The 14766-nt window shown below is 39.2% G+C and overlaps 1 protein-coding gene across 1 annotated transcript; it reads left to right on the top strand.

The window, feature by feature from the left end:
• Positions 1-3303: 3303 nt before the first annotated feature.
• LOC127773687 (mannosylglycoprotein endo-beta-mannosidase) lies at positions 3304-12080 on the top strand. The gene is made up of 11 exons (XM_052299822.1): positions 3304-3753; positions 4011-4149; positions 4872-5099; positions 5827-5885; positions 7044-7092; positions 7237-7467; positions 8823-8992; positions 9079-9283; positions 9669-10337; positions 10435-10662; positions 10744-12080. The coding sequence occupies exons 1-11, from the start codon at positions 3554-3556 to the stop codon at positions 11533-11535; spliced, it is 2970 nt and encodes a 989-aa protein (XP_052155782.1). The 5' UTR covers positions 3304-3553; the 3' UTR covers positions 11536-12080.
• The last annotated feature ends 2686 nt before the right edge of the window (positions 12081-14766 follow it).

Here is a 14766-nt window from a genome sequence, read left to right on the forward strand (position 1 = left end):
TGCAACTCAATACCCGTCTTTTCTCATTACTTAAGCTTTTGAGTTGATCTAATCAATGCATGCAACTCAATAGAAATCAACACCAAATTTTATCATTCGTCTCAAGTTTATTCCAGCTGCACCTAGGAGCTCTATTGCGCATCAAACTGATGAGAAAAAAATCGGCGATAAGCTAACCAAATATTTAGTGTGTGTTAACATTGTGGATTTTTTTTAAGGGTGTCAAAGCTAGTACTGATGCAGGTCTCAAAGAAAGCACCCTGATTTAGTGGAGAAAATATTCATGAACCCTACATATCAGCCTTCCTTGAGATGACTGATGAATAGCAGATAGTTTTTCTATTCCTATTGATTATGACGGTGGATTTGTTTTGATTGCCAAGTTGCTAGATTTGTATGGAATGCCGTCTTTATTACTTTTGGGATTAAACTAGCCGCCCATGAATGTTTTTTTTAGTTCTCCAATGAGTGTTGCTAATATGTTTGGTGATTGGTGTTGGAATTAATAAATGGGTTTTAGCCCATTCGAAGATTAATTATTTGGAAAATCACAAAAGTCCACCTCTACTACCTTACTTATTATAGGAGAAGGAGACATTCTTATAAGGGAGGATGCTCTCCTAGCCACTTGAAGCATGTGAGGTGGAGAGAATAGGGGGAACACACGTGCGCTTGCTCGCTTCGCATGGCGTGGCGGCACGCGTGCACAACGTACGCGTCTAATGGTCCGCCAAAATTCAACAGCTGGTTGAATGGTATAGAATGCTTAAGTACCAAACCTTGGTAGAGGCTGCAACTTTAAGTTGTTGTAGATTGGCTCTGTAGAAATGATGTAGTATTCAATGACTTTAAGTTTAACTATTTTTTCAGGTAATTTTTAGGGGAATATATTTGATTCGTCAATGATCTTCGTTGCCTAAGGAGGAAGAGAGGGTGATATGGTAAAGGGGGGGTGCAAATTACTGGACGTTAGAACTTTTCGTCTTTCTTCAAAGTCTAGATGGAACTTGACGAGAAGATTAGAAGTGTAGCTTCATGTTTATCTTTCTCTTTTATTTGGGTGCTTGTTATTGAGTTGTTTGGTGTTATGGAAGAGGTTGAGTCTAAGTGCTAAATGGTGTTTGTTTGGTTAAACCTTGTGTAAAGGTCTTTGTAATTTGTTTCAATGCTGGCTGTGTTCACCCGTTATAGGTGGAGAGACCAATTTTTTTAATTCATTATCTTAAAAATGACTATGGGCATGTATATTTAACACAATCAAAAGCTCTCTCTACAACGTGAAATTACATTGCAGTGGCCAGTGGGTAACTAAAAGCTCTCTCTACAATAGTGGACAGTGGGATGATTATTGTGGATTTTCATTGTCATAGCGGATAGCGGACATATTTCAATAGTGCGAAAAAAATACTAGTCAAAATATAAGTAAATTGTTTGTGTATATTAATTTATGTGAGATCAATTTAGTTTTGAAATTATAATTTGTAGCTAATTTAGTCAGAAGGTATCATTTATACAACTTATTAGTCGTATAGCCAAGCCTAAAAAGTTAAATAAAAACATTTTATAACATGTAAAATAGCTCTTGCCACAATAACAGCCGCTAGCCCGCTATTTTAACACTCATAATGTTTCCGCCCCTATTTTAGCAACAATATCATCCTAGTAGTAAGAACATCCCACTGATGGTTTATTGCTATTGTGGCTGCAATAGTGGTCATTATCACTGCTACTTAGTACTCCAGCGTGGGACTTAATTGCCGCCACTACCAGGCACTATTTTTATCTCCATTTACACATATCATAGTTTAAACATACAAATTTAAATCACCTAGCGCTTACAAAACATTACATGTTACGAACACTCCCAAGAGGACACAACGGGGACATGGATAAAGTGGACTTGATGTTTGATGTGCTTCAGTTCTTGGGAACTCAAAATATGCTATATATTGAGATAAATTAAAGAGGAAAATACATTATATTTTGGGACAAAGGAAATACCATAGTAATATATAGTACGGATTGAGATTCTCTAACGTAAAATCAGAGTAACATAATCACTAACATGCAAACTCCATCACCCATGGGCTCATATATAAGTGATAAAGGGATATGTAATGTTAGTGGGTCCCATTTCATAGTACTTTTTTGGTTAGATAAGAGGAATGCCACGTTGCACAAATGTTTCGTAGCAATCAAACACAAGTGTCACCGTGTTAGGAGAAGTTCTAATTTATTAAGTACTCGACTTAATAGTACAAAAAAAGTATCAAAGGAAATAGTCAGAATCCGATAAAAACAAAATGTACCATTGCATCACCATTTTACCATTGGTTAGGGAGATATAAAGCTACATTATTCTCTGCTATCCAAAGCAGAGATGGTTGTGACAAACCATGGTGTTGTAGTTTTTAATTGGATAACTCTTCTTTTCCTATCTACTGGACAAAAATATCCATAAAAACCATTGACGAATATTTTATTGTTGGGCTAATACGATTACAAGCCGTATGCCTGTTTAGAAAAAGAAAACAATTACTACATACAAACACTTTATTCATGTGTTTTTAACTATTTAAAAACCTATATTAAAAAGTAAACCTGCCCAACGAGATGACGGATAAAAAAAATGTAAAGCTACAAACCGAGCCGGATAAGGTACTCCAGACCTGTTTAGCGGAGGGTTTAGCGGAGGTTTTAACTGCTGCAGCTTCTACCAGAACCAGAAGTTCTCTAAACAATTATGAATTGGATATCCTGATTTAGATTTTGAGAAACCTAGTGCTTTTCACAATGGGTGTAGTTATATTTATGGCGCCATATTTTTCAAAAAAAAATAGTCGGTATGTATTTACATTGTAAGTTTCTAAATTACATATCTAATTTTAGTGTATTTACAATGTAAATCTCAAAATTACATATATAAGTCCTAAAATTACATATGTAAATTCGAAAATTACATACTAATTACATATGGGGTGTAATTACTGTGTAAGTGGCTAAGAAAAATCAACTATAGCATATGCCGTGAAGAGAAGTGAATCGGAGGGACGATATGCGTACACATGTGACATGGCGTAATTTTACATCTACATCTGACGGTTGGTTTCAACCGACTGAAATACATCATATTCTATGGCGACGTATTTTTAGCAATCCCGTTCACGATTTTGTGCTCCAAAACACACTCCGACGACTCCGATCCCAAGCCGCGCACGCGGCACACCCACGAGATCGGCCGTCGCCGCTGCCCATCCCCACCCCCACCCCCACCCCAAAATCGACTTATCGCGCATGATGCAACCGTGTCTCACTGCCCCCGCGACACGGCGCTCCCCCGCGCGGCGCGGCGCCCCGTGACGATGCGTTGGCCCACTCCCGCAACCTTCCAAACCAAAAACCCCTCGTCGCCGCCGTGCACTCAACCGGAATGCTTGCGTTTGCGTGAGCTCCAAAACCCCCACACCCCACTCGCCAACGCCAAAGCCATCGGCGGCGTGGACTCCTCCCAGAAATCCGTAGATAGGTGGCGTCCTAGCGATCGGGAGCGGAGATGGCTGCTGCTGCTGCTGCTGCTGCGGCTGCGGCGGCGGCGGCGGCGGCCGAAGTGGGGAAGCGGGTGCTCGACACGGGCTGGCTCGCCGCGCGCTCCACCGAGGTGGCCCTCACCGGCGAGCAGCTCACCACCACCGACCCGCCGCCCGCCGACCCGGAGCCGACGGCACCCTGGATGCACGCCGCCGTCCCCGGCACGTACGTCTCTCCGCCTCCCCTCTCCGATCCCCTCCCCCCTCCTTCCCCCCGCGAGAATTTCTACGTTTCTACCACTCGCAGTCACAGTAGCTCCAATTTCATGGGGGATTCGCGCGGTTTGCGCCTCGGTGCGGTGGTTTATCCAGTTGCTGTTGCGTGTGCTTCGCCATTAGAATAATTGCAGGTTTTTTTTGGTTTATCCCTCGCGTGCTCCGCCGCTTAGCTGACCCCGTTTCTGTTGGATGATGAGGATGCAGCGTGCTGGGGACGCTGCTGAAGAACAAGCTGATCCCCGACCCCTTCTACGGCCTCAACAACGAGTCGATCATAGACATCGCCAAATCCGGGAGGGGGCACTACACCTTCTGGTTTTTCACCACCTTCCAGTGCGCTCCGGTACGCAATCACACGCTGTCACGCACTGATTTTTTTTTTCCGTGCAGCAGTTGTTAATTCATCTGTTCCTTCGACAATGCCTGTACTGTAGCATGTGGTACAGTGAGTTGTTAATTACGCACAGTCAAGCTGTCTACTTACAATTGAAAAGCAATTTGTTGCTTGGGGAAGTTCATCATGCAGGACAGTTGCACACTTGCACTGCAGTGTTTAGACTTTTTGTGGGGAGCCACAGCGGGTAATTCCAAGGGAAGAGTTTAAGCTGCCTGCTGTTGAGCTAAACTTTGTCTGTCTATGGATTTCTTCTGCTGCATTGCCTTACAGTTCATCCTTTTGCAAAAGAAATTGTATAGACATGAAGCTAGCCTGAATACTCTTGTAAATCGAGGTGATTGGGTAATAAGTGTTCCTTAGCTTAATCGATCAGATCCTTGTGATCTAAATAACATTGCGTGTTCAATCGACCCACGTTGCATTTAGGTCCTATTGTACCGAAGCCTTCCATAAAGCCATACTGCAGCAGCACTATTGGGCCTGCTTGGTTTTGTCCCTTTTCCAACTATTGGCTTTAACGATTGTCAACCACCGGAACTGCTCTTAATGTATGTGGTATTTGACTCTTACAGGAACGAGGACACTGTAACACTATACTGAATAGGGGTGTAGTTCTTGTGCTAAATTGCTGACACATTGAACTTTTTATTGCAATGTTTCATCCGTAGGCCGGACACCAGCATGTGAGTTTAAACTTTCGTGGAATAAACTATTCAGCTGAAGTGTATTTGAATGGGCATAAAGAGGTACTTCCAAAAGGAATGTTCCGAAGGCACACCCTTGATATTACTGATGTTCTTCGTCCGGATGGTAAAAATCTGCTTGCTGTTCTTGTTCATCCTCCTGATCATCCTGGTGCAATTCCTCCTCAAGGAGGTCAGGGTGGTGATCATGAGGTTAGTCAGATGTCTTTGATATCTCTAATGGCATTTCTAATGCTGTGAAAGTAGAGTACTTCATCTAACTACCAAGATTTCCATTGCCATTTTCCCCCTTATTCGCAAAGCTTGAACTTAGACCCATGTGTTTCTTTTTATAGTTTCACAGGAGTTGAGTCTCTAAATAATAGACGTAACTAGTTCCATTTTACTTCAACATGTCAACGGACCACCAGTGCATTTTGTTCTTTGTGATATGTGTTTCTAAAATGTTCATTTTTGGTATCGCGATGACTTTAGAATATGCTTTACATATATTGCTCTGCAGATTACAATAAGTTAACATCTAGTCAGTTGCACTTGCTTGCAAGTGAACATTCCATAATCTATAGTGTAATCTAGTGTAGTTTATAATACATATCGCAATGACTTTACAAAATGATTTACATATTTTGTTCTTTGTAACTAGGCTTTCTCACTTCAGGGAGTCATAACTCTTGACCTCCTTTGAGAAGTGGGAATTGAATCGTGCAACGTAGTGTAGTTTATACCCAAAGAGACTGAGGAATTGCGATTTTAAGAGATCATTGTGAAGACTAAGTGATATCAATGAGTCATGGTTATGTAGTATGGATGGAAAATTACTCTGTTCAGTATTCTTCTTTAAAATGGAAATATTACTGATGAAAAGGAAAATTCATGGCATATGAATGGTCACACCTTTCAAATTGGTGGTCTTTTTCAGATTGGGAAGGATGTTGCTACTCAATATGTTGAAGGATGGGACTGGATGTGTCCAATAAGGTAGTAGTTGCTACTGCTTTAGTGCTTTCTATGTTTTTTTTTTCTTTAGACACATTGTTTTGTTCCATTTGGTTCTCTTCAGACGCCTTGATTGTTTTTTATGACTCTATATCTTAGAAATTGATAGATGTTCACATCTGCGAAAAGAAATTGGCAGGCGTTCAAATTTGTGAAAATTTCAAAATGCCAAATGCTTAAGTGCAGACTGTATGTTAGCATTGTGTTATAACTGGTTCACATGGAGTGTTTCCACTGGGTTATGTGATCTATCATAGCACATGCTGCAGCATATTTGTTTCTTTTATTATTATTGATTTAATATCTCATAGCCAAGGGACAATATTGGAGGCATACATGACAGTGGGCATATGTTTGAACCAAATATGCTCATATTATGCTGGGTATGTTTGAACCAGCATATTTTGTCCAACATAATGTTAAGATCCATAAGTGCACTGTTTGAGTGCTATTCGGATACAAAGCCTCTATTCGGTGCTAACAATTACAGGAAGTAAACCAGACATGCCCAAGAGTTTAGTAGTCGCCGTGTGTTATGGGTAAAAGCATCTAACTTGATACAATGAACTAGTTGTCCAGTTGATATATGAACTTTTAAATTTTTATTTTTGAAGATGGGTTGTATTTTTTCTTTTAAAGATTGGCTTCAAAGTTCAAATCTAGGAAGGCCTTTGTACTGAAGTTTCAAAGGCCTGTTTTGATCATTATACATTTTTATTATTATTATCAAAGACCACTGCAGTACAATTTAGGTGCCATGACGGAATTATTTTTGCATTAATGTAGGCCTACCTCACTTAAACTCTGAATCTTAGTTGCATGACTGATTGATCGGTGATCATCTTAGCATCACAAAGATTGAGTGAAAAAAATGTTTTAGAATTATTTTAGTTTTCAGCAAAGCTCATAATCTATATAGTGAAGATTACTACTAGATACCAACAGTATCCAATGTCTTGTTTTGCTGTAATATTCGATCAAATTTTCCAAACAACTACTTACTATAGTTTCTTCTAGACATATGCTACCTATGACAAGAATGACCTATGCTACCTTTTCCTTTTTTAGCACCAATCTAATGGTTCTTAAAAGCAATTCGCAACTGTAACATTTATTGATATTTCTTTTTCGGCATCCTAGGGATCGAAACACTGGTATCTGGGATGAAGTATCAATATCCGTAACTGGGGTGAGTTTTTCCACCCCTGCATTCTTTTATGAGTATTTTCATACTTAACTTTACTTGCATGAATTCCTTGATTGTTGATTATATGAGTTTTTTTGTTGTTGAGCCAATGATGGTGCTTATGTGTATTACATATTTTTTATGCAGCCTGTGAGGATAATGGACCCCCACCTAGTTTCAACTTTTTATGATGATTTTAAGAGGTCATATCTGCACTGCACGCTTCAGTTGGAGAACAGAAGTTCATGGCTTTCAGATTGTAAATTGAAAATTCAAGTTTCAACTGAACTCGAGGGGAACATTTGCCTGGTGGAACATCTACAGAGTTATGAGATATCAGTTCCTCCTAACTCAGTTCTAGAGTACACTATTCCTCCTGTGAGTTTCCTTTTCTTAAGCAACTCGGACATTGCTTTGTTTAGTTTTAACTCAGTCGTTACCTTTTTAAAATTTCTTATTTTCATCATAGCTAAGATGCACTATTGTAGTGTGTTCAGCCAATCAATTTGTCCTAGGTGGAACAAATCGTGTACTTGTTCTCAATTTTGTTGCCCATTTGTCCTGAGCTAGCAATAGAGGTGATACACATGGTAATTAACAGCTATATTTTCGCTTGCAAATGGGAAATTTGCTTCACTTTCGTATTTTTGCATTTCTTTTCTGGCCATGAATTTTCAGACTACCATTTAGCACTTACCAGTTATTATTCAGTATTGCTCATTGTATTTGATCTTGAAGATGTTGATACACTAAAAATTAGCTATCTCAGAAAAACATTGTTGACTAGCTAAAGATTTTTGTAGTACTGAGCAGATGCCATTTGTTAACAAATTAGCGACAAAAAATAATATATCCTCTATCCTGAGTGTGTAAATTCCTCCCGGATGTAATACCCACCAACTTATAAATAATTTTGTGGAATGTAAAGAAATTTTGCCAATGGACTCTCTGAGCACTAAAGGGATTCACCTGATGAATAGTTATTGTAATTAGTGTTGCTTAGTTTGCAATTGTGGCAGTTCTCAATTTGTTAGCTTTCTTCTAGTTTGGCATGGCAACCTTTGGGAGCCAACCAAACAGCCCCTATGTCTCACTATTCTGAGTGTGTAAATTCCTCCAGGATGTAATACCCACTAATTAACAAAATAATTTTATGGGATATTAAGAAATTTTGCAATTCAATGAATTCACCACTAATTTACAAAAGAATTTTATGGGACATTAAGAAATTTTGCAATTCAATGAATTCTTAAAGCACTAAAGGGATTCACCAGATAAATAACGTTGGTACCAATGTGTTTCTTTTTCTTCTTTTTTTTTTTGAAGGGACTAATGTGTTTCTTTGTTTGGAATCATGGCTATTTTCAGTTTGTTCGCTTCCTTCTAATTGATACTACCTATTTTGATCTTTAAGAGATATTTACTAAAAACGGTGAACATACTCTCAACTAACTAGCTTGCATCAGAGTAGCACATTATAGCACCAAACTGGAATTTTTTCATATTAGGTCAGGAAGTACATCCCATGACTAATGTCCTACTTTGGACAATATCCAATATTGCTAAAACAATTTTGCATAGTTCCCTTTTTTAAAGGCACACGAAACTTGTTGTAAACACATTTGCCTTGTGCAATCGTTTATTGATAATTCTTTTCAGCAGGAAGCCATGATATAGCAAGAGAGGCTCAAATGCGCGAATTGGCTAAGTCTGTTCTGTATTAATATTTGCAGTTGTTCTTCTATAAGCCAAACCTGTGGTGGCCGAATGGCATGGGAAAGCAATCCTTATACAATGTTGAGATTGGTGTGGATGCCAATGGATTCGGTGAATCTGATTCATCGAATCATCATTTTGGATTCCGTAAGATTGAGAGTACAATTGATGGTTCTACCGGTGGGAGGTATAACTGATTATTTTATGTGTCTAGTACAGTACATAATACTTGAGCTCGTGAAAACGTGCTATTGCCAAATATCTCATCTGCAGGATCTTCAAGGTAAACGGTGAACCTGTTTTCATCCGAGGAGGGAACTGGATATTGTCAGATGGCCTTCTTCGATTAACAAGGAAGCGGTATATGACTGACATCAAGTTTCATGCTGATATGAACTTTAATATGCTTCGCTGTTGGGGTGGTGGATTAGCAGAAAGGCCTGATTTTTATCATTTTTGTGATATCTATGGTTTGATGGTATGCTTAAGTTTCCCTTCCATCATTGTCAATTGATTGGCTGTATTTCCTCATTCAAGTTACAATACGTTGGGTCATAATAAAGAGTAATAAGTTTCTATGTATATACTTGTTGCCTTCTTGAAGCAATATCAATTATTCTCTACTTCTAGGATTCAGGAAACTGATCATAATCACTGTCTACTTCTAGGATTCAGAAAACTGATCATAATCACTGTTGGAATTCATTGTCTTGAATGGATTTGTAAACCAGATATAGTGTTAAATGCTCTTCTATATTTTAGTGGCAGATTTATTATAGTTAAATCCTTAGTTATTGTTAACTTATTTCCCCTGGTTCTGTGGCATGTTAAATGATACTCAAAGGATCAACAATTATGTGCAGGTTTGGCAGGAATTCTGGATAACTGGAGATGTTGATGGACGAGGAATTCCAATATCAAATCCAAATGGTCCTTTGGACCATGATCTCTTCCTTCTATGTGCTAGAGATACTGTCAAATTACTTAGGAATCATGCTAGCCTAGCTCTATGGGTTGGTGGAAATGAACAAGTCCCACCAGTTGACATTAACAAAGCACTGAAGAATGATCTGAAGTTACATCCTATGTTTGTAAGTAACCATACAACAAAAAGTCCAGGAAAGGATAAATCAGAAGACCCAACTGACCCAAGTAAATACCTTGATGGCACTCGAGTGTACGTCCAAGGATCAATGTGGGATGGTTTTGCCAATGGGAAAGGCGACTTTACTGATGGTCCATATGAGATTCAATATCCAGAGAGCTTTTTCAAGGACAGTTTCTACAAATATGGGTTTAATCCTGAAGTTGGGTCTGTTGGGGTTCCAGTTGCAGCAACAATTAGAGCAACAATGCCCTCAGAAGGTTGGAGCATTCCAATTTTTAAGAAGAGGATCGATGGGTACATAAATGAAGTACCAAATCCAATATGGGATTACCACAAGTACATCCCCTACTCAAAACCAGGGAAAGTCCATGATCAGATTGAACTGTATGGCCATCCAAGTGATCTCGACGATTTCTGTGAAAAAGTAATTTTGGAGTACCATCCTTTTGTCTCCAGGATATTTATGCTTCAGTATCATATGTATTTTAGTTTCATTGCTAAATTGTGTTTTTAACCTTCAGGCACAATTGGTCAATTATGTTCAGTACAGAGCACTTCTGGAAGGATGGACTTCTTTCATGTGGACAAAGTTTACAGGTGTTTTAATTTGGAAGACACAAAATCCATGGACTGGGCTACGAGGACAGTTCTATGATCATCTCCTAGATCAAACAGCTGGGTTTTATGGTTGCCGTTGTGCTGCTGAACCAATTCATGTACAGCTGAATTTGGATAGTTACTTCATAGAGGTACATTTCTACAACTTGCAAAATCTGAACCCAACCACACATTCTATGACATAAGCCCATGAAAAGTGACTTTTTTTCTAGGTGGTAAACACTACAGCCGATGAACTTCGGGATGTGGCTGTCGAAATTTCAGCATGGGATCTAGATGGCGCGTCCCCATATTACAGAGTTACTGAGAAAATAGCAGTGCCACCAAAAAAAGTGCAGCAAGTCACGAAGATGTCATATCCTAAGACGAAGAACCCAAAGCCTGTATATTTTCTACTTCTCAAACTTTTTAAGCTGTCAGACAACCAGGTACTCTCCAGGAACTTTTACTGGCTACATCTTCCTGGAAAAGACTACAAGTTGTTGGAACAGTATCGTCAGAAACAGATACCACTGAAGATCAACTCTAAGATTTCCATCTCAGGCTCTGGATACAAGGTCAGAATGTCCATAGAGAACAGATCAAAGAAACCAGAAAACGCTAACTCCGTATCAACCATGAATCTAGCCGATGCAAACGGTTCCGACAGAATCGGAGAAGAAGCCATCCAGGATGGACATAGCAGTGGCCTGTGGGGGAAAATCCGCAGAGGCCTCAGCATCACAAGGTCAGATGACAACGTAAGAACAGTGGAGGTGAAAGGGGCCGATTCAGGCGTCTCGTTTTTCCTCCATTTCTCGGTACACACATCTGAGCCATCATCCAGTCAGGATGTTTACAAGGACACAAGAATCCTCCCTGTCCACTACTCCGACAACTACTTCTCCCTCGTACCGGGGGAGAAGATGGCCATCGACATCTCGTTCGAGGCCCCCCAGGGATCCACCCCCAGGGTCATTCTGAAAGGCTGGAACTATCACCTGGACCATGCAGTGACGTTATAGTAAGAGTACTTCAACTAGCCTGTCAAAATGTGGCCGTGTCGGGGACGGGACAAGATCCCACAGAGCAAGTAGTACATCTCCCTACAATAAAGTGCAGGTAGCGACTTCAAATCGTGACATTGCATGAGCAGTGGGTGTGAATTATTTGTGGTGCCCATCACCTCCGTGATTCCGTCAGAGACGATCTCAGACGCTCAGGCTCCTGCGTTGTTGACGGTGTCGGCGCCAACCAACAACTTGGGTAAGTGTTTGTTTGGGCCAGAACCATTAATAAAAGGGTCACCGTAGTACAATCATCGACCCCTGCATCCAGATGCAGCGACGCAAACGGGGGTAGCATATGCATTTCTATCCATTTTTTCTGCTGCCATTCATTTCCATTGAATCTGGACGAGAGAATCATGGCATTCCTGTTACTCCGATACTTCCTCCGTCTGGCGTTTGTAAGACTATCATACGGGTAGTTTTGTAAACAAAACTAACAGAGGAGGTCTTTTGTACGGCTCTTTGTAAAGAAAATGGAATCTGTGTGCTCCTATTAAATATGGCTTTATGAGTCTAAGCACATTGAAGATCAGCTCCTGTATTTTTATATAACTAGCTTCGTGGCTTTCTTTAGAAAAAAAAAAGGTGGAGTTTGTAAGGAAGGATTTTTTACTATTATTTTTTTAGAAACATAGTAAAACGTAGATGTTCACAGCACACATACTCATTTTTATGAATACACATGCACATCGTATCCTTGTGGTCACCTTGCACATCGTATCCTTGTGGTCACCTCCGAATGACTGAGCCAGTATATCTTGATATTAATAAAGTTACCATAGATATCTCGTTGTTGATGAGTATATATCTATCAATGAATGAAGAATTATCCACAAATGAAAATACATGTGTAAAGTATATGATTTAAATTCGGGTGGGCTGGTTTCAACTAAAACAATTAAGCTACATTCACTTTGTTTGAGATATTTTATATTTGAAGGACCAATTTCAAAGGTTTACGGGAACCCCTTTTTTTAATGTCTATCTTAACTTTCAAGGTAAATTCCATTTGGCACAAGGTAAAGCATATCGTGGGAAGCACCCGTAGATGTCTATCTTCCTGCATTTCAAAATATTGATATTTAAAATTTATCTAGAACATAGATACTTATCCACCTTTTTTTTTTTATCTCAACCCACTGTAACCACAATTTCATTTGATTTTTTCACCTATCTCCACATATCTGCTAATCATAGTTACGACTCATTTAATTTCACTCATTTCCTAAATCTCGTAAAGACCTCAGAAATATTTATATTTTACTTTCTATGCCTTAAAATTTTACAACTTCTAGAGTTTAAATTTTGCTAAAAGAAATTAAAAACTTACTACTTATAAAATATGACTTTTATCACTAAACTACTATATACTCCTACAATCCTTTGGCTTTATTATGGTCCTAACAAGTCAGGGCCCATAACTTACCCAACTCGAGAAGACAATCAAGTCCTTTTAGAGCACATCCAAGAGATGTTACAAATCTCCTCTCTGAATCTCTTTTTAGATAATCATTAAATTTAAGGATTAAATATATTCTTTCTTTTAATATATATATAGCCTATATTTAACACTAAAATAAACATATGGGCCTCCCTCCATATTTTTGTCATCTGGCTCACCCATCTAGGACCCCCTCCACCCTTGTCACTTTTCTCAGACGACAGTCTCGAGATGAGAATTTTGAGCGATAATGATTTCCAACTTGTGAAGAGCAAAAATAAAGGAGAAAGAAATACTTTTTTTTTAAGGAAGAGTCTGTTTGGCTGAACTTTAGCTCTATCTTCACCTCTCTTATAGTTAGATCTCAGTCAAATAGTCTTAGCTTTACCTGAAAAGGGAGTGGAGCTGACTGGATGTTTTCACGAAATGAACTAGAAAGGGGAATGTGAGTTATGGTTGTTTCACAACTCTACTCCGAATCTAACTCTTGGAGTTAAATTTAGAAGTTAGAGCTGTGCTAAATAGGTTCGAAGAGGAAAACTATTGAAGCAGTTTTTTCAACTAATAATATCTTTAAAATATCAGGATTGAAAACGGAATAAGGACATTGTTGATGATGCTCTTGTCCTTCTCCTTAATGCTTATGCGAAAGGCTAATATTTACTCCCACCGTTTCAAAATAATTGTCGTTTTAGGATTCAAATTGTTTCAACAAAAGCTTATCATTTTAGAGTAACTTTTGTCACATCAGTCACCTCCTATTTAAAATTTTCTCCATTCTACCCATAACTATTCTCTTACTCCCAACCTCATAAGAGATACTATAGTTATTTTTGCTAAACCTTAGTTTTTTTCTAAATAATCTAGAATGACAACTATCGTGGGACGGAGAGAGTACTATATTTTGAAAGTGTGGACCGCCCCATTTTAAGTACAATTGTGGCTTTCAATGGCAATGTTTGATTGTCCATCTATTTAAAAAATTTTTATGATCAGTATTTTTATTATTATTAGATGACAAGATATGAATAATAATTTATGTGTGATTTATATTTTTAATATTTCTTATAATTTTTTTAAATAAGATGGACAGTTAAATGTTAGACACGGATGCACTTAAAATGGGAATGTGTAGATCGCGAGCACGTGATTTCCTCAAAGAATTTCCAATGCAATATCTCTATTGCCAACAAACATCATTCGTTTAGAATTATTCCAAGGGAAATTCAACCCCAATTTTCCTCGAGTTATCTTGCACAGTTTCTGCATTTTCAGTGGCTGTCTCCTGCCTGTCTTCCCTACCCTACAGGCTACACGACCGACACTGCGGATTTCGGACGCAGCGGAAAAGACAGTGATTTATCGTCAGATTCCGTGGTAAACCGCGCCATCTTGCCGTTCACGTCCCCACTCAACTCGCACACCCTCTCCTCTACTACTCCTACACCTGTCAGCTGCACGGAGCACGCAGCAGCCACGCTGTCCGAGCCAAAGACAAGCCGCGGCCGCCACGTGCTGCTCGCGCCTCGGTATCCGCGACGGTAAAACACGGAAATGGACAAAATAAACGTCCTGTCTCCAAGTGGGCCTCCCTCTCGCGCCTTTACTTTTCCCTGGTCACTTTTGACACTTTCTGCATCACAATGTGTGCGCTGCACTGTACTGGAGTACTTCTCCTTCAGGCTTTGGAGTGATCATTTTTAACTCCAACTAGTTGCACTGTAATCACACAAGAAACGCCAAAC

This window comes from Oryza glaberrima, chromosome 5 (genome assembly GCF_000147395.1).
Source record: "Oryza glaberrima chromosome 5, OglaRS2, whole genome shotgun sequence".
Lineage (NCBI taxonomy): Eukaryota > Viridiplantae > Streptophyta > Magnoliopsida > Poales > Poaceae > Oryza > Oryza glaberrima.

Coding starts and splice junctions, on each gene's coding strand:
- LOC127773687 (XM_052299822.1), top strand. CDS start 3,554: ATGGCTGCTGCTGCTGCTGCTGCTGCGGCTGCGGCGGCGGCGGCGGCG. Junction 4,150..4,871: donor CCACCTTCCAGTGCGCTCCG/GTACGCAATCAC, acceptor TTTCATCCGTAG/GCCGGACACCAGCATGTGAG. Junction 10,663..10,743: donor TGGATAGTTACTTCATAGAG/GTACATTTCTAC, acceptor CTTTTTTTCTAG/GTGGTAAACACTACAGCCGA.